General features: G+C 43.8%; 1 protein-coding gene across 1 annotated transcript; it reads right to left on the minus strand.

Moving 5' to 3' along the window:
• On the minus strand, positions 1-24,860 carry SNAPC3 (small nuclear RNA activating complex polypeptide 3). Its single transcript, XM_069880058.1, has 9 exons — positions 24,643-24,860; positions 17,267-17,344; positions 15,960-16,044; positions 14,191-14,295; positions 13,507-13,656; positions 4,644-4,726; positions 3,160-3,324; positions 2,841-2,948; positions 1-874 (listed from the first exon to the last, which is right to left on the minus strand). The coding sequence occupies exons 1-9, from the start codon at positions 24,858-24,860 to the stop codon at positions 727-729; spliced, it is 1,140 nt and encodes a 379-aa protein (XP_069736159.1). The 3' UTR covers positions 1-726.
• Positions 24,861-25,788: the final 928 nt, after the last annotated feature.

Genomic DNA, 25,788 nt, shown 5'->3' on the forward strand with positions numbered 1-25,788 from the left:
ATGATACTAAAGAAAGAAGTGCACAATGAACCCAACTTTAGAAACAGTTAAAACTTCATGCACTGTAAACATTTAACAAAGTCATCTGAAAAGCATGCTACAATTCAGTAATCGGCAAAATGTAGTTTACTCTTCATGAAATCAGTCCTCAGAGTCAGAATGAAGGACAGCAATAGCTCACAAATGCAAGCACCCCCTGTTTGCAGGAAACAGCTTCGAAGTTAACAAGCACTCCGAGCTTCTCTCTTAGAAAGCAGTGTCCTCCCCACCAATTCAGTGCTATCCACCCTTGTTCAGAGACAACAACTGCCAGTGTTTTCAAGGTAAAATGCCCAAAGCCCATGTTATCATCCTCTGAGGTTAACAGAGCCCTAGATGCACAGAACTTCTCAAAATTAAGGCTGGTTTTGCAAGGTATTCTCTCTTTAGAGTCCACAGACTTCAAACTACTGTATTGTTGTTGATGTGTATTAAAAATGCAACTAATTAAAATAAAGTAGATGCCTGCATATTTTCCCAGGCTAACCTATCTTTTAAAAATTATACCTACTTGGAAAAGCACATTGGTAAGACTTCAGGTGCAAAGGGTTTATTCCACCTCAGGGAGAGAATTAGAAGCTTAACCCAAAACCCAGCAGAACGATAAAACTCAAGCTGTTTGGTGGTTCTGACAGCCAGAGCAATAGATTCACCAAGGTAGTTCACTGAATTCATTCAGTGTCAGTTTCAGTTGAAAATCCCAGGATCCACATAAGGATATGCAAGAAACTCCCCTAGTTTATTGCCTTCTGCATCATAATGGAGCATCCGAAAACAAACATCACAGAAGAAACAAGGGTCTCCTGGTGCCAGACTGTCTTTGTTGGTTACCCACCTGCAGGTTACAAAGTACAAAAAAATACAAGTGTTTTCCATGTGAATCCAACACATTTGTGACAACCATCTCAACATTTTCCTCAGAATTGGAGATAACAGCAAGAAACATCAACAATGATGTTATGCTGGTACCAGGTACCATCTATGTTGCATATTCCCCACCCCAGGCATACAGCTTTTTTCTAAACTCCACACTCATTCAGTGTCTATCCGAGCTGCTACAGCAGCATTTGCTGAGGAACTCCTCGGGAAACCTGTGTACCTGTTACAGCGCCTAACACAAAAAATAAAATAAATTAACAGGAATCTTCTGTCCTCCGTGGCCACATATGTCATCGAAGATGAACATTTTAGAATCACAGAATAGTTTGGGTTGGAAGGACCTCAGAGATCATCTAGTTCCAACTCGCCTGCCACAGGCAGGGACATCCCACTAGATCAGGTTACCCAACGCCTCATCCAACCTGGCCTTGAACACCTCCAGGGATTAGGCACCCACAACTTCTCTTGGCAACCTGTTCCAGTGTCTAACCACTCTCATGGTGAAATTCTTCCTAGTTTTCCTTTAAAGGAAGAAACTGTGATAGAGAGCAGACACGTGATTGACCCAAACTACTTTGAGTAATAACTAAATCCATTTACAAATCTAAAAGAAGGGCCTGGAACATGCAGACAAGACAAGGAGAGGATTGCTGCACACTCCAGCAAGCGTTGAAGTTAACATGAACACAGATGCCAGCACAAGGGCCAGCCATGTCACCAAGCAATTAATTTACAGTAGCACTCAGAGGCTGTGACAGCTCAGGGCCTCTAGTGATTAAAGATGCTATCTGCACAGATTAGAACATGCAGGACAGCCCGCCAAAGCAGCTCTGCTATCCATGGTTTAGCATCTCCCCACTTAAGCTTAGTGCCTAATCCTGGTTTTAATTTAATGCATTTACATCACCTCTGGTAATGCCCTTCCCATCCCATCTTTCCCCCATATTGACCCTACGGCTCCACCTCCCCTTATGGCCAAATGCCTCACAGATTATAGCCACTTGTGAAGGCATTGTAGGGGCTCTGCTAGGAACACCAGGATGGGCTCCCATTACGAGGGGAATTGGCTCTTTGCCTGATTCCAGGGAAGTCTAAGGCCAAGTAAGCAAGATAAAAAGGACACAGCTGTTGTGTAAAACTGAAGCTGAGCATGTAAGCTGCCCTGGCAGGGAAAAAAGGCAGTGGGTCTTTTTGTAAATAAATTGTTCGGATCTATAAAATCAGGGAGCCTAGTCTAGTCTGTAGAACTCCTTCAGAGAAATTTCCACTCTGTCTACTGAAAAGCTTTCTTATGTCTAATTAAGCTGCACTGAAGTGTTTTAAGACCACTCAGCTCACACTCTGCTCTCTTAACTGCAGGAAATCTGTGTATCACAACAAGTTCCTTCAAGTATAGGTGCACAGCACAGTGTTTTCAGGTAGAAGTTACGAGTTTACCTGCGGGGAAAGCTGCAAGCCTTTTAAAAATCTCTAGATTTTACTATTTTAAGTTAGACAGATCCATACTTGCTCTTAGATGCTGAATTCAATGAAAGCTCTGTATGACTTCTGGCAAAGGACTTTGAATCACATGTCTAGTCATAGGCATTTTCCCCAAAAAATAAGATTTTCAGAAGTAAGCAATTGGATCTGAGCTCTATGTATGCAAAAGAACTTGAGCCAAATAATTAATCTCTTCATCATTTCAGTTCTTTTCAATACCCTGAATCATAATCTCTAAATGAACACTACCTGCCACAGGCCTTTACCTGGGTAGGGAGAGGAAAACTGCCTGAAGAGTAAGATCTCCAAATATTTGCATGAAGATTATTCACATATCTTACGAAATACAGACTAGGCTTTGATTTAGTTTTAAGTTAGTTGCAGCACCTAGAAAGACTTATGTAAGAAGACAACTTTAAAAGATCCAGAATGTAGCATACCTGGCCGTGTACATTTTGCACACAAAGCATTTTCTGGTACACAACCAATGTTTCTTGATTAGCAAGGGATAGAGGGTCCTGTCCAGGCAGTCATCATGGTGAATTAGCCTTGAGGAAAATAAATAAATAAATACATAAAGTATAATACAGACTTGGTTATACTGGCATCTATCTGAACATGTAACATCTATGATGTTCTTTTGCACAGAATGATCTAAAGTTAGTCTAGCAAATACTCAGTATTTTATGTCTAATGTTTATCCACAGAAGGCTTGCTTTCAGCTGCCTAAGGACTCCCACCAAAAGAGTAGTGACCTACCTTATATCTGTAACAATAATGATGTGCTCACAGTTCCCTTGGTGGCAGAAAAGGTATGGAAAGCCAATTTTCAAGGTCAAATCATTAAATGTATAGTCCTCCATCTTAACAGACTGAAGATTTCCATAGCCTCTGTCATGAGATCCTGACCACTCAATAATTGTTCTGAAAACAGAAAGATCATCAGCATAGCAACACTATGAACTGTGAATGCACGGAACAGGAAGACCCTGGAGGAGGTGCAAAGCTCTTCACTGGGACACAGTTAAAAAGATGGAAATCAAACCAGCTCATAGTATTTTGTAGTAATTCAAGAACATTTCACAGCAATACCACAGCTCCACAGCACTGTGCACAATTCTTGCAGAACATCAGCCTTCAAATCCCCACAATGAAACTTCCCAAGGAGTTCCAGTCCCAGTGTGTGCTCCTGATGGCATTCATCCAGGTCAGATTGTTTGCAGCATTACACTTTTCAAGCACTTCAATGGTTCAAGTTACCAGCAGGTCACTTTGACTTCCTTGGTCAATAGCTTTGTTGTAAAGAATTAAAAAGCTTTTCTTGGTTTTGCCAAGGAGAAACACAAAGCTGACAACTGCAGTTACAATTCCAAAATTTAGCACTGGAGGACACTGGCCACTGCTCCAATTATTTCTTGGCTTTTCAGCACTCTCCTACATATAAGGCATTTCACTTCTACAAATGGCGTGTGCTATCACAAGCCCTCCCACAAAGATCATTGCTGCTCATGGACAGGAAGAAAAGAAGCAAATTAATTAATTTCTGAAGCCACGCAACAAGTGTGGCACAACAAGAACAGAGTATCCATACCATCCATGTTAACATCTTGATCTCCTAAATTTCACTAGCGTGTCAGCTAGCTCGTAGTTCCTTAAAACAAACTACTGTGTATAGTGTGGATGTAACTTGCGCTCAACCAGTGTAAGCTACAGTTCCAAATAAAAGAGATCTGAGACTCTTGGCAATGTCATCTCAGATTCTTTGTCCCAGCTGTTACACAGTTCCATTTTGACTTCACCATGAAGACATTCAGCATATTTCCAAGACTGACCAGAAGAACTAACTTGCAGAGAGCTCCGCTTGTTATCTTTCTGACCCACATTCTACCCCGCAGGCAAGTCTTTTAGTGGCCATTGCAACTACAGAAGGTACTTAAAAAGCCAGCAGAGACTGCCACCAGGATCCTTCCACAGCAATCCCATTCCAACAGAAGTAAACAGGATTTGAGGAGGAAAAAATGCATTAATCCCCTTTTCAGAAGGAGAGTGAGTGGAAGGAATAAGAACAAGTAAAGTTAATTTTCTATGTAAAAATCAATTCATCATGAAAAAATAGCATAAAAAGTCCATTCTAGCTTCATACATTAGACACTCCTGTCTTAAAAACACCACAAATCATAAATAAAAAGAAATACATTTCGTGATTCAAGGTTTTCTTTAGTCATCATCTATAAATACTGTACCTGCTCAGATCTCTGCACTCAGAGTATCTTCTGTCATTATAAAAGATGCCTTCAAAATAAAAGAAAGCAGATTTGTAGAGATCCTGAAAGACAGAGCAAGACTGTGTTAGGGTTATGAAAGATTAAACAGCTTAAGCAGGAACTTGCAAAACAAACACTTCAGGTATGTAGATTGTATCAAAACAGCCCATTCTACAGGTTTCTAAGAAAAGTTTTGGATTGGTTTTAGGTGCTGATGTTACAACAAAGCTTATATGATGGCCAGTTATCAGTTGCCCAGGTGATATTATTCTCAGGCCATCACAGGTTATTTCAGTGCTCTTATCTTATTACTATCCCCATCATAGCAGTTATGTATTTCTACAAAAACACAGAACAAGAACACAGCATCACTGCACAAAGTGCACAAATTAAGTAACCACACAGCACTGACTTAAAAAAAGGTGAGGATCAGGTTCATGACCACCTGAGGAACCTGAACATATATAAATCTATGGGACCTGATGAGATACATCCCAGCTGATCTGGTTGCCAAGCCACTCCCCATGACATCTGAAGAGTCATGGCAATCAGGAGAAGTCAACATTATTCCCATTTTTAAAAAGGGAAGAAAGAGGACCCCTGGAAATACCAACATGTCAGCCTCACCTCTGTGCCTGGGAAGATCATGAAACAGATCCTCCTAGAAGCTATGCTAAAGCACATGGAGGATGGGGAGGTGATTTAAGACAACCAGCAAGGCTTCACCAAGGCCAAGCCCTGCCTGAATAAACTAGTGGCTTTCTATGATGGGGTTACCACAGCAGTGGACGTGGGATGCATGGAAAACAAACAGACGTGGTCTGTCTGGCCTTCCGTAAAGCCTTTTACATGGTTTCCTACAAAATCCTTCTCTCCAAATTGGAGAGATATGGATTTGATGGGTAGACAGTTTGGTGGATAAGGAATTGGTTGGATGGTCACATTTAGAGAATAGTGGTCAAAACCTCAACGTCCAGAAGAAGATCCGTGACAAGTGGTGTCCCTCAGAGGTCTGTACTGGGACCCGTGCTATTTAATATTTTCACTGACAATACAGACAGCAAGATCGAGTGCACCCTCACCAAGGGGTGACACCAAGCTGAGTGGTGTAGTTGTCACACCAGAAGGATGGGATGTCATCCAGAGGGACCTGGACAAGCTGGAGAAGTGGGCCTGTGCAAACCTCATGAGGTTCAACAAGGCCAAGTGCAAGGTCCTACACCAGGGTTGGGGCAATCCCCAATTTCAGTACAGGATGGGGGATGATGTGATTGAGAGCTGCCCTGCAGAGAAGGACTTGGGGGTGCTGGTCGATGAGAAGCTCGACGTAAGATGGCAATGAGCGCTCACAGCCCATAAGGCCAACCATATCCTGGGTTGCATCAAAAGAATCATGGCAGCAGGTCAAGGGAGACCCCTCTATTCCTCCCTTGTAAGACCTCCTCTGGAGTACTATGTCTAGTTCTGGAATCCTCAACAGGGATGTAGAACTGTTAGAACAGTTTCAGAGGGAAGCTATGAAGGCTGGAGCACCTGCCATATAAGGACAGGCTGAGAGAGTTGGGGTTGTTCCGCCTGGAGAAGAGAGGGCTGCAGAGAAACCTTAAAGTGGCCTTCCAGTACCTGAAGGGGGCTAGAAGAAAGCTGAGGACATCAGGAAGAAATTCTTCACGATGAGGGTGGCAAGGCACTGGAACAGGTTGCTCGGGGAAGTTGTGGATCCCCCACCCTGTAAGTGCTGAAGGCCAGGTTAGATGGGGCCTTAAGCGGCCTGGTCTAGTGGGAGATGTCCCTGTCCGTGACAGTGGGATTGAAACTGGATGATCTTTAAAGTCCCTTCCAACCTAAACCACTCTCTGAATCGATGATTCTATGATCCCTTTGCTCAGCTGGGGTTGGCTGTCCCAGCTATATCCACTCCCAGTCTCTTAGTCACGTCCAGCTCACTGGCCTTGAGTGGACCTGGAGAGACAGCCTTGAGGTGTTCAAACATTGCTCAGCAACAGCCAAAACACCGGAGCGTTACCAACCCTGCCTAGCCAAAACTGCAAAGCACTGCACTAAATAACCTACACTGAGGAAAGTTAACTACATCCCAGCCAGATCAAGTAAACCTGGTCAAAACAGACCACACCACAAAATACTTTTTGCTGGGATGACTGAGAATTATTGCAGTCCTGTCCCTTGCACACTCAACAGCCACATGACAGCAGTCCCTGGTCACATCTATGTAAACAAGACAGACATGCAATTTTGGAAGATCTAATCCTCACTTCTGAGGATTCAGAAAAATGTATCTTACTTCAAAATTATGAAGTTTGTCACATGCATACAGGCCACTTTTACCAGTCTTGTATGGCACTCAGACCAGCAGTGCAAGAGTTACCAGATTCCAAATCATCTCAAGAAACTGAGTTAATCCATGCGCCTCACTTACACACGTAGTACATTCTGCAGCAGGACTACAGAACTATTTAGGTAAAATCATGTCCATTCGTTAAAAAGCAGACTCCAGCAGAAAGCTTCTCCTTGAGAAGGAACAAAATAAATAAGAGCAGGAAAACATCTTGTTGAAACCGAACAACCAAGGGTCCAGAGGAGGGCGACCAAGATGGTGAAAGGCCTCGAGGGCATGACTTACAGGGGCGTCTGAGGTGGCTTCATTTTTTCAGCTTAGAGAAGGCTCAGGAGTGACCTCACTGCCTTCTACAACTTCATCAAGGAGGGCAGCAAATGGAATGAAGCTGCATCAAGGGAAGTTCAGCTTGGACATTGTGAAAACGTTCTTCACCAAGAGGGTGGTCGGGCACTGAAACAGAATCCGTGGGGAAGCAGTCATGGCCCCAAGCCTGTCAGAGTTCAAGGATCATGTGGACGATGCTCTTAGTTTAGTTTTAGGTAGCCCTGCAAGCAGCAGGGAATTGGAGCTGATGATAACTATGGGTCCTTTCGAGCTTGAGATATTCTACGATTCTATCGAAATATTGTGTGTGGTTTAGCAACTTAGAAACAGCTACATAACAGGAGAAAGAAATGGAACAGATTTACACAACATATACACAGCCAGCGTTAAGAGGGAAATAAAAGCCAAACTTTTTATTTAGATACAAATGCCATTTAACATGTAAGAAAGAAGTAATTGTTTAATTAAGGCATACATCTGCTTCCCGCTATTTCCATCTTCTGTTGTTGCTGTCAGAATAGCCTTTAAATAAACAAGTAACTTGAGTGAATAGAATATGACCAGAAAAGACTGTGCTTTTTTTATGCATATAACTTTTTCATCTTTATATTGTGCTCTTACAAGTTCTTTCTGGCATATAGGAAGATGTTCATAGAATCATAGAATAACCAGGTTGGAAGAGACCCACTGGATCATCAAGTCCAACCATTCCTATCAATCACTAAACCATGCCCTTCAGCACCTCGTCCACCCATCTTTTAAACACCTCCAGGGAAGGTGAATCAACCACCTCCCTGGGCAGCCTCTGCCAGTGCCCAATGACCCTTTCTGTAAAGAATTTTTTCCTAACGTCTAGCCTAAACCTCCCCTGGCGGAGCTTGAGGCCATTCCCTCTTGTCCTGTCCCCTGTCACTTGGGAGAAGAGGCCAGCTCCCTCCTCTCTACAACCTCCTTTCAGGTAGTTGTAGAACTACCTGTTGGTTTGGCTTGTGCTATAATCCCTTAAAGATTAAGGCCAGATAGCAACGTATATTATCAAACTGATCATAATAAACGTACAGAGCTTAGGAAATGGTTACAGGAAGCAGGAGACAGCCTGCTGCAGTGGACCTTGAAGTAGGGAGATGCCTCAGACTGAAAACCTACAACAAGCAGAGAACCATACTGTGCAAGCACTTTACTACATTTTGCTCCCTGGGCTGGGGCAAACAAGTCATCTGACATGCAGTGTACTCATTACTGGAAGAGGAGAAGCTGAAGGACACAAACTAAACCATCTCAAAACACTTCAGAGTGGAACACTCCTGTATTGACTGCTGCTCAGGGAGCCATTCTGCATATGCTGTTGTAAAGATCAACCTCTTTATTTGTACATCTTAAACATCCGTCTTGGTGCAGGCTGTGTGTACCTGGGGCTTTGTGCAGTTTGGCAGCAGGAGAGGAGAAAGGTGCTGCCCAGGGTAGGTGTCCTAGTGCTCTGAAGAGGCAGGAGCACCCCTAACTGCACATGCATACCCAAAGGGCTCACACAAAGGTTATTTCTGGCAAGGGTCCATTGAATTGTCAGTGACCCCCCAGTCCCAGTTCAAGTACTTTGCCAAATGAACTTCTGCACATGCCCAATTTGAGAACTTTCCACACGGAGATACTGCACAAGTGCTTCTTACATGCTAATAGGGGACAGAGCTCTTCTATAAATATTCTGTGCCAAAAAGCACATGGGCATGCCCTTTGCCCTACGGAACATGATTCCTGAGGAAACCTTCATTGGATTTCAGTGGGGTGGTGATGATTTTTATATCCATCTTTTTCTGCTACTTCTCTCTCTCTGCCTTATTCTCTCCTCAAATCTACTTCACATTTTCCTTGGGACTTTGGGGTGAATTTGGTTGTATCCAAGTTCTTATTATAAACTGTCAATCCAGCTCAAATAAAAGATCATAACTGTATACTTCTGTTATTTTGAGCTCAAAGTAAAAAGTTGTTACTTTGACTGTGTTCAAAGAACAGACTGGAATTTTGAGTATACTCCTGGAGTGGTTGCCATCACTTCGGACTGCCAAGCAAACATACAAAAGAAACCTGCAATCCCCCCAAATCCTGTTGAGCAGGTCAGCTGGGGCCAGGTCGTAACAGCTGTATATGCAACTGTGCACAGCTACAACACATATAAGTGATGCTAAAAAACACTGTACATACATACAGTTGACCTGTAAGCTACAGCAAATATTTCCACATTTTCAACTGCACTTTGAAGAAAAGCAGCATTTCATGACCTTTCAGCCAAAAAAAAACCTTTACATGCCTGCAATTATGCACTGGCATTCAGGTATTATGCAAAGCCTATTTAAATGCCGTATTTTCTTCAAGTATATAGAAAACTGCAAGGAATCCTTCATCCATGCACCTTAAGAACACTGTGATAAGGTATCTCTCTAACATGCATCAACAGTTTTATTGCAGTGAATAGGTCCCAACTTGCAGGTCCCAGCTTGGAGGTCCCAGCTTCTACACCTCGAATTACACTGTGTGCCAGCTCTCAGATAAGTAAAGGTTGTATTTATTCACCAACAAATGCATGTGCATGCAGGTCAGACAGATAATGACTGCAGAACATAATTTCAAGGAGCTTGGTTCCCTTCCATGATTATGACCAGTTCACTTAGTTGTGTAACTTCACATTTGCTCACTGCTCATCAGGTTATAGAATCCTGATGAGCTTTCCACCTGTCTGTCAGGAGGCAGTCTATGATATGCAAGAGCTGACAGTGTCAAAGAAAAGGCAGAGAAAGAATGTAAGACAAGAAGTGAACATGAATTATTTTACAGGCAGGGTACAGAGGCATAAGCAGAGTAAGAATCCAAATGGAAAACCATGGACAAACAGGCTCTCTGGATCCCCAGACCAGTCTTACGTGTCTTTATCAACAGAGAATGAATGCTCATTTGTGCCCAGAAACCTATCTGAGTTATTAACTCTAAGGTCTCAAAAGACAGGAAATGCAGAGACTCTCTTCCAGCGCTTCCACCAGCTTTGTTGCTGTTCTCTGGACATATTCAAGAACCTGGACATCCTTCCTAAATCGTGGAGCCCAGAACTACACGCAGTATTCAAGCTGACACCAACACTGAATACAGCAAGTTAATCACTTTTCTTAACCAGGTGGTTACAATGTTTGATGCATTGCAGGATGTGGTTTGCCCTCTTGGCTCCCAGGTCATGCTGCTCACTCATATTGATCTTTGTCAATCAGCAACCCCAAATCCCATTCCGCAGGGCTGCTCTCCAGCCCTTCCTCTTCCAATTTGGACTTGCATCTGCAGTCATAGAATCATAGAATAACCAGGTTGGAAGAGACCCACCGGATCATCAAGTCCAACCATTCCTATCAAAATGCAGTCATTCTGACCTAGGTGCAAGAGACGGCATTTGGACTTGTTAAATGTCATGCCATTAATCACTGCTCAATTAAGAAAAACCAAGGAATAAAATCACAAAACTGAAAAGCAGCAGCAACGAAAAAAGAGATAGGCCTATAAAATCCCCAAGCTTTCTCTCACTAAGAGACTGACCAGTTACACTTGTTTACTTAACAAATGAGAGTAACAACCTGATTCTCCCACTGAGTCTGTGTATTCAAACTGTACCTCAACAGATTTGAAAGCTGGCACCAACAGCTAGCCTACTTACACAGCCTCTTTCCTGCAGGCTCCAAGAATACCATTCTGATATAAATCAGTTTCTAAGATCCTTACAACAGTCAGAAGCTATTTTCCCTATTTAGCAAAGCTAACATACTTCTGGCAGGTCATGGCGCCACCACCTTTCTAGACTGAAAGGAAGAAAATTCTACTCCACCACTGGAAGATTACCTGTCTGCTGAAGCAATGTGTGAGTTTCATTGTGAAGACATACCACACAGTGAGTCTGTACTTTAGTGCAAGCTTTAAATTCACAATAATGCTTGAAGAAAACAAACAAACGGAATGAATGCACACCACCCATTAACAGTTCCAGCTGGGAGGCAAGGCACAGTGACATGCACTTATTTTGGGGAAATTACTGATGTGAGCAAGCCTAACCTGTGACAGTCTCACAGGACTCCTCTGCATGCCCAGGAAGACTCTTGGAACATTCTGGTCTCAGAACTAATCAGCTAGTGCTTTACTAGATAGTGGTAGAAAGATGTTTCCACTTATTTTACATAAATGAAAAGACCAGTATCTGGCATGCCCTCCAGTCTCCTTAAACAAGAGTGTGCCAACTTTTTACTATTATGTATATAAATATATAACATCCTCTGGTTTATCTCAGATTGTATATCATATATTATTTGATTTATATTATATTTATGATATAATATAGTATTAACATATAATATTTGCAGAACAGCCACGCCTCGAGGGTTGTCCTCAGTGGAAGCAAATCTAGTCGGAGGCCAGTAACTAGCAGTGCACCCCAGGAGTCAATACTGGGTCCAGTTCTGTTTAACAACTTCATTAATGATCTGGGTGATGAGGCAGAGTGTGCCCGCAGCAAGTTTGCTGCTGACACAAAACTGTGAGGAGTGGCTGATACACCAAGTAATTGAGCTGCTGTCCAGAGGACCTTTACAGGTTGGAGAACAGGCTGACAGGAACCTCATGAACTTCAACAAGAAGTGCAAGGTCTTGCACCCAAGGAGGAACAAGCCCACACTCCAGTACACGCTGGAGGCCCTTCAGCTGGAAAGCAGCTTGGCATAAATGGACCTGGGGCTCCTGGTGGACACCAGCTTCACCATGGGCCAGGAATGTGCTCTTGCAATAAAGAAGGCAAATTGGATCCTGTACTGTATTAGACTAAGTACTGCCAGCAGACTGAGAGAGTGATCCCTCTCCTCTACTCAGCACTAGTGAGGCCAAACTTGGAGTCTTGTGTCCAGTTCTGAGCTTCTCAGAACAAGAAAGACACGGGTATACTGGAGAGAGAATCCCACAAGCACCAGGAAGACTAAGGTACTGAAGCATTTCTCCTATAAGTAGAGGCTGGGACAGTTCACCCTGGAGGTTCAGGAGGGATCTTATTAACATATACAAACACTACTAGCTACGACACTTCTAGTTACAATGCAAAGAGTACAAAGCCAGGCTCTCTTCAGCAGTGCTCAGTAACAGATAAAAGGCAATGAGCACATACTGAAACACAGGAGTGCCCCTCTGAACATCAGGAAACACCTCCTTTGTGAGGGTGACCAAGCACTGAAACAGGCTGTTCGTGGAAGGTGTGGAGTCTCCAACCTTGGAGACATCCAAAAGCCATCTGGACACGGTCCCTGCTTGAGCAGGGAAGCTGGACCAGATCACCTCCAGAGGTCCCTTTTAACCTCAATCATTCTGTGTGATGATACATATTATGTAAGATATAATGTATTACCAAAATGATGCAATTCCAGCATTTTCAATTAAGAGTGTGGCAGAGGAGATTTAGATTGGATATTATGAGGAAATTCTTTACTGAAAGAATGATGAAGCAATTGAACAGGCTGCCCAGGGAAATGGTGGAGTCACTGTCCCTGGTTGTGTTCAAAATCAATATATGTGGCATTTTGGGACATGGTTTAGTAGGCATGGTGGTGTTGGGCTGATGGTTCGATTGGATGATTTGGTCTTTTCCAACCTTAATGACTCTATGATTTTACTTTTTGTTTATTGACTGCTTTTGCACATCCCCATTGCACACCTGCAATTGTGGGAAAGTGGAATAATCTTCATTCATAGTTTTGATCAGCACCCAGTTCCAAACACCAAAGCATCTAAGTTCAAAGAGGGATAGTCTACACTTAGCTTCCTGTTACCTCTGGTGTTTTAGAGTAAAGCTCAAATTAAAGTCAGCTTACAGGGATTGACCCATGCAAAAACTCTACTAGTGCTACTAGCTCCCAGTGGCAACATTAACCATATTTGTTTTAACATTGCACAAAACAGGTCAGCTTGGCAATGCCACCGGAAGTATTTACTTGCAGTGTAACCCACAGAACCAACAGAGGCAGAACCAACACAGTGTAGTTTAGTGCTTAAAAAAATCCCAACAACAACAAAGCCAGACTCTGCCTCCCTGTCTCCTGTATGTTTTTGAAGCTCCTACACATGTAGAGGGTTTCAAATAGAACGTTTTACCTTGCTGATGTGCTCTGGTGCTTGATCTGGCTGACTGCTGAACTCACCACCTATCTGGAGGTCACTGACACAGGAAATTGAGTCTCTCAGCTCAGTAAGCTCCTGGCTGCCCAGTACAAGGACTGTCTGATAGGGCTTGTGATCCTTATGCTACAAAGAAAAGAGCATACAAGCTTCAAATAAAAAACACTTGTCAGCGTCAATATTGCTCTTCAGTTAACAGCCTGAGGTCATTAATGGCAGCATATAGCTCATCACCTCTCTGTACAAGATTTTAAATAGCATCTTGCATCAGCCTCTCTTAAGGCTACCCTTTATTAGACTTACTCAGAAACTTAAAAGTCACATTCTGCAACGGAAAGTGCCTGGAAGACAGAAAGTCTGAACACATTTATCTCAAATCCAGAAAGAGCACCGTAACTCTCATGTTTTTAGTTGCAGATTTTGAGCTTCCTGTGAAATCAATTAGCTGCTGAGTAATCACTGCAAAAAAAACCAAACCCTTCCATAAAATAATAACAGAATGAAAGCTAGATTCTAAAAAAGGCCTCAAGAAGTTACCAGGGGTGAGAGCTTTACCACACTCCCCCAGCAGACTCACTGATTTTAACAGCTTGGGAAGGCAAGATACTACCTGAATAGAGAAAAGACATCAGAATACAGCCTAGAACATTCAGTACGAACCTTCTGAAATATGACAGGATAGAAGATGTTCAGAGTTAAAAGCAGTTCTCCCTCCTCAACTAGATCTGTTGGATTGTCCGGCCTCCTTCCAACCGCATGTGACTCCTGGAGAAATAAAGATATAGATATATATATATTATAATAGCAACCACTTATAAATCATAGCCTCTGGAAAAAAGCCTCCTCCATGTTCTACAAATCAAGAGAGCATACTGACTCCACAAACACCACTTCCTGCCAACACCAAGTGTCTGCAGAATCACAGACTGGTTTAGATTGGAAGGGTCCTTTAAGTTCCCATACCTCTGCCATCCGCGGGGACACCTTCCACTACATCTGGTTGCTCAAAGCCACATCCAACCTGGTCTTGAACACCTCCAGGTATGGGGTATCTATGACTTCCCTGGACAACGTGTGCCAGTGTCTCACCACCCTCACAGTATAAAATTTCTTCCTAATATCAAATCTAGATCTACATTCTTTCAGCTTAAAACCATGACCCCTCATCCTGTCACTATACTCTCTTATAAAGAACCCCTCCCCAGCTTTCCTGTAGCACCCCTTTTAAGTACTGGAAGGCTGCTATAACGTCTCTCCCAAGCCTTCTCTTCCCTCAGCCAGATGTTCTTCAGGTTTAATAACATGTGCATGTACCTCTGCAAGACTTCAGTTCACAGATACTTGTGCTCTACACCATGCATCTACCATCTTCATGCAACACATTCTAAATTCACATTTCTCACTGCTTTCATCCTTTTCACACTCAAGGTCACTGTGGCGACAGCAAGCTCTGACACGCAAACCAGTTACTACAGGTTGGTTAAAGTATGCAGTTACTGACATGCTTGTTCTTCAGAAACAGAAATAAGACACCACTCATCGGAATGAAGACTTCTATTGCCAATATTTTCTCACATGTGCCCTAAGCTAAGGGCCCAACACAACTGTTGCATCTCAGCTGATGCATAATTATTACATTGTTTGACTGGGCCTCTGGACAGCTAAAACAAGATCGCTCATGACAGACCAGGAAACCTAAAAATGAAAATACCTTTAACGGTCACAATTGAGGCTCCTTCCTCACTACACCTCCATCCCCAGTTCTGACATTCACGGCTTGCTTGCTTAAGCCATGTACTCTGGCACTGCAAAATTTAAGAACTTAAGGCTTCGTGTTTAGGACTTTAATGAACGTGAAGAAATCTTTTAAAAGAAAGAGGTACTAAGAATAGCTAAAGGAATTCCAAGATGGCTTTTGAGGTGCTGATCACTACACTTCTGGTTCCTGACAGCTCAGCAAGGCTGAAAAACCTGGCTTACAAAGCTCAGAATTGGGAACTTACTGCCCCCGTGTTCCTACGGTTTTCTTCTTTCAACCCTACAGAAACCAGCTCACAATCATGTACACATTAAAGCTTAGTTTCCAACACAGCACTCCAAGAGCAATGATGCATTTTGTCTAGCTCTACCATAAGTTCACATGATGGTAAGTACACTTGATCCCCTACACATGCTCTACTGGCAACCAAATAAAAGCTGTCATACAATAGTAATGAGCTGGAGTTCCTTTTTACTGCATTTGGTACTAACAGACTGTGAGAGCAGAGTTCCTGTCCTATCTTTCTATAAAATGTCTTTATCCTAATCATTACCTCGAAACTCATAACTGCAAATATTTACAATGTACAGAGATTCATAAAGAAATAAAATCAAAGAAGTCGGATTTTGTCTGTGTGGAACAATCTTGAGATTCTATGAGATGAACTTACCATTTCATAAGCAAAAGTTTCTTGTCTGCAAGCTCGATCCACAATAATGGTTTCTTCTCTCCTCTCTAATGCCTTCTTTCGAATTCTGGAGGGCAAGAATACAGGACAAAATTTCATTCAAGAACTTCCATGCAGAATATTTAGGTATATTTTTAATCAACACAAGCTACTACAGAATAGCTCTCAAAGAGCAGGATTTGAGACTGTCTTAGCATGACAGACTAACCTACAATACTCCTGTCTCCTGACTCCCATAAAACCTGGTAGCACACAAGCCAGCACATGGATTTCACCTTGTGGGTTTTTTCCTCCTTATATGCAAATTACAAGTTGTTTGCGGGCAGTTTTACACTAGAGAGAAAAAAACAACAAAATGTTGTCTGAAAAGGCTCTCCTAGCAAGAACACTTTGTCACTGTTGAGGAAGCTGCTTCAACAACTGCTCCCACTTCAAAGAAACTCATGTTCAAGCAAAAATCAAGAAAAAAACCACAAGTATTCTTCACCCCATAACATAGATACTAAACAAACTTCAGTATCACTTGTAGAAGAGTATCATACATAGAACACCTACTATAATACATGCATTTAAGCACTGCATGAATACTAAACCCTTTCTAATTTCCAGGACAAGTCTGTTTACCCTCTCGACCTCCCTGAAGGCTTTCAGTAACATTCAGACTTAACACTGGTCACAACCTTAACATCCTTCTTTACATTAGTACTACACAAACTGAAATTCAAGTACAGCAAAGGCCTGAATTGGCCAAGCACGAGTTCAAAGTTCATTAAACTGATAGAAACTTAACATGTACGAGTAGTGCTCAACCTCAGGAATGCACAAGTAGCATCAATGAATTCTATAAAGAGCTGGTTCAGATAAAGAGGTATCTGGCTACAGCTTCAGTACTTGCACTTTGGCTGTTACAGTACAACTGTGGGTTGCTAAAGGTAAGATCTATAGGCTTATTTCACAAGGCTTTGGAGAAACCTCCCACAAATGATTATCAGATGTCCCCAGCGCACTAGTTAATAAGTACTTAGGTCCAGAAATCCCAGGTTCTTCCAATAAGAAAGATGGCATATTCTGTATATATTAATAAAACCCTTCTAAGTAACATTCAAGCAGAGGACTCATAGCAATTATCCTATCATAAACTGGTGCTTCTGCCCTTAAGAGTATTTCTGGACACTGCTCCAGTAAGTACAACATGGCCTGGAAAGGGAACAAGCAGCCAGCCATGCTTTTGTGTTTGTTTTCCACCTGACCCTAAAACAGATTACTGTGAGTGTCCCCCGATGACCTACTGAAGAGTTAGCAGACTGCTGTCTTCAGGGATAACATCTGGGTCCTCTTCTTTATCAGAAGACATTAATGCATCAACGCTACAACAATAAATGAAACAATTATTACACATTTTTTCAGAGTTATTTCATAATGGAAACTAGTTCAGCTATTCTTAAAAGGAACAAAGCAAAATGTGAATAAACAAGACATAGCTAGTATAGCCTAAATCAGGGAAAAAGGGCAGTATATTCATCAAGTTAAAGAATCAGAAAGCAGAGTCTCCTGGAGTTTGTATTTGACTTTCACAAAGTCTCCATAAGGCACAAGCATGGGCAAGCCACCACATCTACAAGTGCTCTCATTGCTGTATAAGACATTAATTTAGGCCACATTTCTTCCAGTGGGAATAAGATAACATTTCTGCCAGAAGTGACAGGTCCATTCTTCCTCGTATCCTTTCCATTCTCAGACCCTTTTCATTCTCGCTCGTCTTGTGTTTGCACAGAATCCAAAGTATAGCCAAGCACAGTCATTTTACTGTAGTGCAAATGACTGCAGGATGTGGGAAGGAAAAGCGGAACTGCTTTGGCCTGCAGCAATGATTTAAACCAATCACATAACAGTTACGCTTTCATAACATAAACGATGATGGAATTCCTCTTAAACATGCCACAGAAAAAAGAATCCTGTGCAGCCTGAATTTCAGCAGTCTAGTGCAAAGCCGTCTTTTTATGGGACAAACAAACCACTGATGAAGTCCAGGAAAATTTTTGGAGTGTATTGTTTATTCTCAATATAATTTAATATTTGATTATATTATTTTTCATTATAATCTTATAATGTTCCCCATCATCTTATAATGTTGCCCATGTCTACAATACTAAGCTAGGTAATACTACCACTGCAATTATGAATAAGCCTTTAGAGTAGAGCTGCACAGTAATATTAGAGTAATTAAGAAAGAGAAATCTGGAATCAACAAGCATCAGCTGACAATAAGCAAAAATCAGAGACAAAATTTTGGTTGTGGTAGATGATGTAGTGCTGATGGCCTAATAAAATTACTCTGCATTGAAGATAATTATGAGTCAGCAGTGTGACCAAGTGGCCAAGAAGGCCAATGGCATCTTGGCCTGTACCAGAAACAACGTGGCCAGCAGGGCGGAGAAAGTGATTGTGCCCCTTTGTAGTCGGCGTCGGTGAGACTGCACCTCAAATATTGTGGGCCCCTCACTACAAGGTGGACATTGAGGACCTAGAGTGTGTCCAGAGAAGAGCAACGAAGCTGGTGAAGGGGCGGGAGCACAATGCTTATGAGGAGCGGCTGAGGGAGCTGGGGTTGTTTAGTCTGGAGAAAAGGACTCTGAGGGGAGACTTTATCCTCTCACAACTATCATAAAGGAGATTGTAGTGAGGTGGGTGCTGGTCTTTTCTCCCAACTGACAGGCAACAGGATGAGAGGGAATGGCCTCAAGTTGTGCCAGGGGAGGTTCAGATTAGATATTAAGAAAAATGTCTTCACTGGAAGAGTTATCGGGCACTGGAACAGGCTGCCCAGGGTGGTGGTTGAGTGTCGTACAAGTGCTTGTGTATTCTGGCCTTTAAATACCACAGAGGTTATCTGCAGACTCTAAAGAAACATCTATTACCTATTACTCAGAAGTTTCACTTGCATCAAAGGTGACAGTTTCCCATTGTCCTTCCACACATACATATGTCGTAACTCACCAACAATTTTTGTGCTTTCTTTCCCTTCCATGGCTCTAGGCCAGAGATGTCTGTTTGAGGTATTTATACCATGGCCACTAATGCTGCAGAAAAAGACCTCTAATGTCCCCCAGAAAGCAGATCCAACAGACACAGTGTAAAACAGCAGGCATGTAAACTGCTTCCCCTTCTTCCTTGTAAGAACAGAAAGGTAGCTAGTGCAAAGAGAAACTGCCACTGAACTGCTGAAAAGTTCTTTGGACCCTCGTGAGCCCAGACACTGCCATTTCTCACTCCTGGAAAGTCAGAAAAGCTCAGTCTCTAAAGTAACATTACACAAAGAGTACCTTATTCAATATTTTTAATCAGTCTAGTAATTCATTATTTTTGTAATTGTATTGGACACACTGAAGCCTTAAAAGGCTTTGCTAAAAAGCTGAAAAGGCTTTGAAAGGCCTTTTACACAGGCTATGCTGGAGCGCCTCCTGGGTAACTCAACTGCAGCCAGTGGAACCATACCACTGGTACTTGGTCCATGGTCCTCACGAAACCAGGCTTTGCAAATGCAAAGTATACACTAATCCATCTAGAAATTAAGGCTAAATAGTCAGTGTCATATGCAGGTAATGTAGAGTTTGCACCAGGCACACCTCACTCCTGACAGCCACAAGCATGGGATTCCTCCATATCCCCACACAGAATATTCCCTGCACACAAGACAAATACATTCAAAGGGTAAAAAAACAGCCGTACTGTTTAATGGACACTGAAGTGAACTGTAGGAGTGATGAGGTACAATAGCTGAAAGTTTCACTTGACAAAAGCATGCAAAGTGTTAGATGCAATTTGCGTTCCCCAGAAAGACATTTTAAGGCAGCTAGGATTAAAAAGGCCAGAGGCAAGTCTATGGAAATTTGGATATGGAAATAGAGTATCAGTAAAGCCTTTAATCACCGTGAACTTACTTTCCTCAGAATATTCCGGCAGCACAATCAACCTTCTCAGTTTTAGAAATTAGAAGATGTTCTAGTATTTTGCCTGATATTTTCATAGTAAGCAGATACAGTGTTTATATGACTCCTTATATTGCATATATTTAAAGGACAGTACTTTCATCACCTTTGAGACACTAATACTACAAGACGCTAAATACTAATACGTTAAGACGCTAATGCTAGCTTAATGCAGCTTTATAACACGTCCCTAGAGATATTTACAACTACCCCTTCTAATAAAACGAGAAGGTGAATTAGGGCTGAAGTGGAATAAGGTACCTGTAAGCCTTATCTCCCTTGACCTACCTAAAATGTGCACTGATTTGAGACTTTGCCTGTCCTACATGGACACAACAAATCATTCAGAAGGCAAACCAGAATAACACAACTTAGCATTTCCAACATTCAAGCACTTCAATTTCTCAAGCACCAATAATGCCTTCCAAGATAAACCTCTTTGCTCACAGATCACAAAGGCGTTAGAACAAAACTTAAAACCATATCACCACCTTAGTTATTTAAGAGAACTACTAATGGACTCTCCTGGCCGAGGACATCACTTTACACCTGTTTAAAATCTGGTGAAAATCCAAGCAATCTCTATAAAATAGTCTGCATACAACTTGAGCAACATTGTTACTGAGTCCAATTCAAGTGAGTGAAGAGGGGACAGAAAGAACACAGAACAACAAAAAAATCCAAACAACAAACCCAACCACTATACACTGAGATGCACAAAGAGTTGAACAGTATTTAGAAGTTATACCACTTTTTCTCACCAGAAAACTCTAAATCATCCAGAATACTTGACACATACACTACGTCACTACAGATATTGAAAAACCTCATCCTGAGCCTATAAAAGTTTCTCTTAACCTATTACTATTTTAAAAATAGATATAGGAGGACTATATACTTCTTCCAATCTCTCTCCTACCCAAGGAAAACCTTCCTTAACTTGCCAGAAGTTCCCTTGCAGGTAGTTAGTTCACAGTCAGAAAAATCTGTGTTTATATCCAGGCTGCTCTCACTTCAGCAGATATAAAACACTATTTACGCCAAACAAAAAATGTGACCCCCAAAACACCACAGAACAGCTCCAGGTGTGGTCAAGTGTTCTGGACTCTTCTCAAGGGAGGAATACAAACAGCTCAGAGCAGGCAAGTGAAAGTGATCAGAGGTAGTGATTTGAGGTTGGCCAATGTTAAGGAGAGACTCAAGAGGTTAGGACTGTTTAATTTAAAAGCAAAAGCAAATGGGGATTAGGGATTGGGATTTCAAGCCTGCACAGGGTAAAGGTCACACCAGGATGTGCAGCTTTATCTTCATTCTCTTGTAAAGCCAACAAGCAGCTGCCACATGATCTGTGCTTTCCCACTCTTAGATTGTCTGTCCTTTTTTCCCTTTCTCAAATCTTTTCATTACACAGCAGCACTTTTCGCAGCACCACTTCTCGCAGCACACTGCTGCAAATGCAGACAGCAGATGAAACGTAGTGGTCACAGACTGAATAAAGCACAACAGAAGAAAAAGTAGAAGGGATGAAGGGGAAAACAGAAGTACAGAAAATCTGTTAAGAATTCAAGCAAAAAAAGCAACACACAGGCTCATGCAATAGGGTCACTGCAGAGAACAAGCAATGGCATAGAAGCAATCAGAGACCCTATCCACACCAAGAAGGCTCACAGAATACTTCCCACAGTTCCTACCACACCACAATACATGAACTGTTTTTAATACTAACGTCAGCTTTTACTTTTGCTAAGCCCGAGTAATGGTAAAAATTTAACCTAGTTACCAGAACTATGACAACTGATGTAAAATGTTGTTTTAGTTAAGCTAGCATTAGAAAATGTCACAATGCATGACAAATTTCTTCTCTGTTGGCAAGGCAAGATGTAATTCACTAAGTGTTGATTTATCCCTGATTAAAAATGTCCCTAAAAGTCTTGATTTCTGAATGGCTTACTAAACTGTTACCATCACAAGCAACATTTGCATAGGTATATTTTGGCTCAGACACTGAACTCTATGCTCCTGGGTGCCTATTCCTATTCTGTTTGTTTATGCCTTTTACTAAAGCAACAAGTGTTCCCACCCATCTTTCTCCTTCCTCTGAGGTACCATCACCACTTAAACAAATAATAACTATCAAATAAACTTTGTCCATTTAACAGCTTTATCTCAAACGATGTCACTAATGTTGTTTTCAATGTCACGTTATCCCCTTTATTTGGGGGATAACTCTGAAAACACTTAGAACAACATGTTTATGATACAGAATCACAGAGTAACTAGGTTCAAAAAGACCTCCAGGATCTACTCCAACCATTCCTATCAACCACTAAACCATGCCCTTCAGCACATCCTCCACCCGTCTTTTAAACACCTCCAGGGAAGGTGATTCAATCACCTCCCTCGGCAGCCTCTGCCAGTGCCCAATGACCCTTTACGTAAAAACTTTTTTCCTAATGTCAAGCCTGAACCTCCCCTGGCGGAGCTGGAAGCCATTCCCTCTTGTCCTGTCCCCTGTCACTTGGGAGAAGAGGCCAGCACCCTCCTCTCCACAACCTCCTTTCAGGTAGTTGTAGAGAGGAATAAGGTCTCCCCTCAGCCTTCTCTTCTCCAGGCTAAACCACCCCAGCTCCCTCAGCTGCTCCTAGTAAGACTTGTTCTCCAGCCCCCTCACCAGCTTCGTTGGTCTTCTCTGGACTCGCTCCAGAGCCTCAACATCCTTCTTGTGGTGACGGGCCCAGAACTGAACACAGGATTCGAGGAGCGGTCTCACCAGTGCCGAGTACATATGGGGAATAACCTCCCTGGACCTGCTGGTCACGTCGTTTCTGATACAAGCCAAGATGCCATTGGCCTTCTTGGCCACCTGGGCACACTGCTGGCTCATGTTCAGTCGCTGTCAACCAACACCCCCAGGTCCCTCTCCTCCAGGCAGCTTTCCAGCCAGACTTCTCCTAGTCTGTAGCACTGCATAGGGTTGTTGTGCCCCAAGTGCAGGACCCGGCACTTGGCCTTGTTAAACCTTATGCCATTGGTCTTAGTCTAGTGGTCCAGCCTGAAATGAGGTGTTTTTTACAGGTGAGAGATGATTCTCACTGTTGATGTGATTCAAAAGCTTTCCAGGTTTAGCATATTAGATCCCACTGCTTTAGTCCCTAGACGGTTCTCTTCTTCTTTCAAGGTTAGTTTGAAATTCACTGGTCCACAAATACAAGTGAAGTTACAAATGAAAAACAAGAGAACATCTGTGTTTTTCCTGCCCTAGTGCAGCTTAGGCTGTAGCTGGTATCTCGGGCTTAGTGCTACACCCCAAAGAAGCACTTGGGCTACTTTGGCTTCACCACCAGTGCTGAAAGAAACAGCTCACAGTCGGGAAGGACCCAGACAGGCTCAACAGCCCACATTTGTTCCTGGTTACCAGAATTCATCCCAATTACATTAACAGGAGTAGACACCTGGCTCTTTTCCTCCCAGCAAGGCCTGCATTTTGCTTTGCAACTGGGAGCTCCTTGAACCAGGGGGATCTTCAGGCACCGCAAGTTTCACCAAATGAGCAACATGCTGCTGAGACAGGCTGAGAGTTCAGGTTGTTCAGCCTGGAGAAATCATAGATTCATAGAATAGTTTGAGTTTGAAGGGGCCTTAAAGATAACTTAGTTCCACACCCCTGTGATGGGAAGGGTCATGTCCCACCTCACCAGCCTGCCCAAGGCCCCATCCAACCTGGCCTTGAACACCTCTACAGATGGGGCATCTACAGCCTCCCTGGGCAACCTGTGCCAGTGCCTCACCGCTCTCATTGTGAAGAAGTTTCTCCTCATGTCTAGTCTAAATCTGCCTCTCTCCAATTTATAGCCATTCCGACTAGTCCTATCACTACAAGCCTTTGCAAACAGTCCCTCCCCAGCTCTATTGTGGCCCCTTTCAGGTATGGGAAGGTTGCTGTAAGATCTCCTCTGAGGATTCTCTTCTCCAGGCTGAAGAGCCCCAACTCTCTCAGCCTGTCTTCGTATGGGAGGTGCTCCAGCCTTTGTGGCCTTCCTATGGACTTGTTCGAACAGTTCCATGTCCTTCTTATTTTGAGGATTCCTGAACTGGATACAATACTTGGGGTGGGGTCTCACAAGAGAGGAACAGAGGAGCAGAATCCTCTCCCTCGACCTGCTGGCCACACTTCTTTTGATGCGGCCCCAAACATGTTTGACCTTCTGGGCTGTGAGCACACACTGCTGGCTCACGTTAGGCTTCTCATCAACCAACACCACCAACTCCTTCTCTGTAGGGCTGCTCTCAATTACATCATCTCCCATCACACAGTGAAATCGGGGATTGCCCAGACCCAGGTGTTTGACCTCGGCCTTGCTGTGCCTCATGAGGTTCTCACAGGCCCACTTCTCCAGCCTGCCCAGGTCCCTCTGGATGCCATTCCTTTCTTCTGGTGCAACAACTGAGGAGAAGGCTCCATGAATAACCTAAGCAGCCTTCCAGTACCTCCGGGCAGGCGTGGAGGCGCCGGCACAGGCTGCTCGGGGAAGCTGCGGGTACTGCACCCCCGGCGGGAGGCGCCCGCGGCGGGGCCGGAACCGGATGGGCGCAGGGCCGGTCACGCCGCCGCCCCGCGCTCCCGCGGGCCCCGGCGCGGCCGTTCCGAGGCTCGCGACGCCCCCCGCCCCGCGCACCTGCACACGGCGCGCAGCTCGGCCGCCGTCCCGGCCCCGCAGCCCAGCTCGGCCGCTGCCGCCGCCCCGCCCGCCTCCTCCGCCTCGCCCGCCTCCTCCGCCTCCGCCGACAGCGACAGGTCCGGCGGCCCCAGGCGCTGTCGCCACCCGCGGCCCAGCCCGCCCACGCACAGCGCGCGGGAGAACAGCTCCGCCGCCTCCGGCTCCGGCGCCGCCATCGCGCCCCGGCCCGCCCCTCGCGTCACCGCGGCGGCTCCGCCCCGACCGCCTCCGCTCCCGCCTCCCCTGCTAGCCCTCCCTTCGCGCTTCTTCCCCGACCTTTCCTCCCATTTCTCCCTCTGCCTCCCTTCCTCTCCCCATCCTTCCTTCTCTCCCTCCCTCCTTCCCTCCCTCCCTCTCCTTCCGTCTCCTTCCCCCTCCCTCACTTCCTCTTCTTCTATCCTTCTCTCCCTCCCTCTCCCTCTCCCTGCCTCCATCCCTCCCTCCCTCTTCCTCCATCCTTCTCTGTCCCTCCCTCCCTCCCGCTGTTCCTCCCTCTCTCTATTCTCCTCTTCCTCCCTCCCTCTTTTCCCCCCGTCCTCCATCTCTCTCTCCATCTCTTTCTCCGTGCCTAGGTGGGTCTCTGAATGCCCATGTCCAGGCCAGAGGTAGGCTGCCAAGGTGGTGCGGGGAAGGGACAGAAGCAGAGGGTGGCCACAGAGCTCCTCCCGTGGGGCTCAGAAAGATCTGGTACTGTTTGTTAAAGAATCTTACAAAAAGTCTCAAGTTAATGAGAATACACTGTGACCTTGGTTTTACAGTAGTGCGGTTGTGTCTTCTCATCTCAAAGGGAAAAACTGATGCTTGCCAAGCCCTTTTTTTTTATAGCATAAAGGTGTTTAATAATACAATTAACAAAGTTCCAGAGATATACCACCTGAGAAACCTGAGCATATATAAGTCTATGGAACCTGATGAGATGCACCCCAGAGTCCTGAGGGAATTGTCTGATGTGGCTGACAAGCCACTCTCTGTGATATTTGAAAAGTCATGGCAGCCAGAAGTCCCTGGTGAGGGGTAACATTGTCCCCATTTTTAAAAAGGGTTGAGAAGATCACCACGGGATCTACTGACCTGTCAGCCTCACCTCTGTGCTTCGGAAGATCA

The sequence above is a fragment of the Phaenicophaeus curvirostris genome, chromosome Z, assembly GCF_032191515.1.
Source record: "Phaenicophaeus curvirostris isolate KB17595 chromosome Z, BPBGC_Pcur_1.0, whole genome shotgun sequence".
Classification (NCBI taxonomy): domain Eukaryota; kingdom Metazoa; phylum Chordata; class Aves; order Cuculiformes; family Cuculidae; genus Phaenicophaeus; species Phaenicophaeus curvirostris.

Coding starts and splice junctions, on each gene's coding strand:
- SNAPC3 (XM_069880058.1), bottom strand. CDS start 24,860: ATGGCGGCGCCGGAGCCGGAGGCGGCGGAGCTGTTCTCCCGCGCGCTG. Junction 4,727..13,506: donor CACCAGAGCACATCAGCAAG/GTAAAACGTTCT, acceptor TCTGTCTTTCAG/GATCTCTACAAATCTGCTTT. Junction 3,325..4,643: donor GAGTGCAGAGATCTGAGCAG/GTACAGTATTTA, acceptor TTCTGTTTTCAG/AACAATTATTGAGTGGTCAG.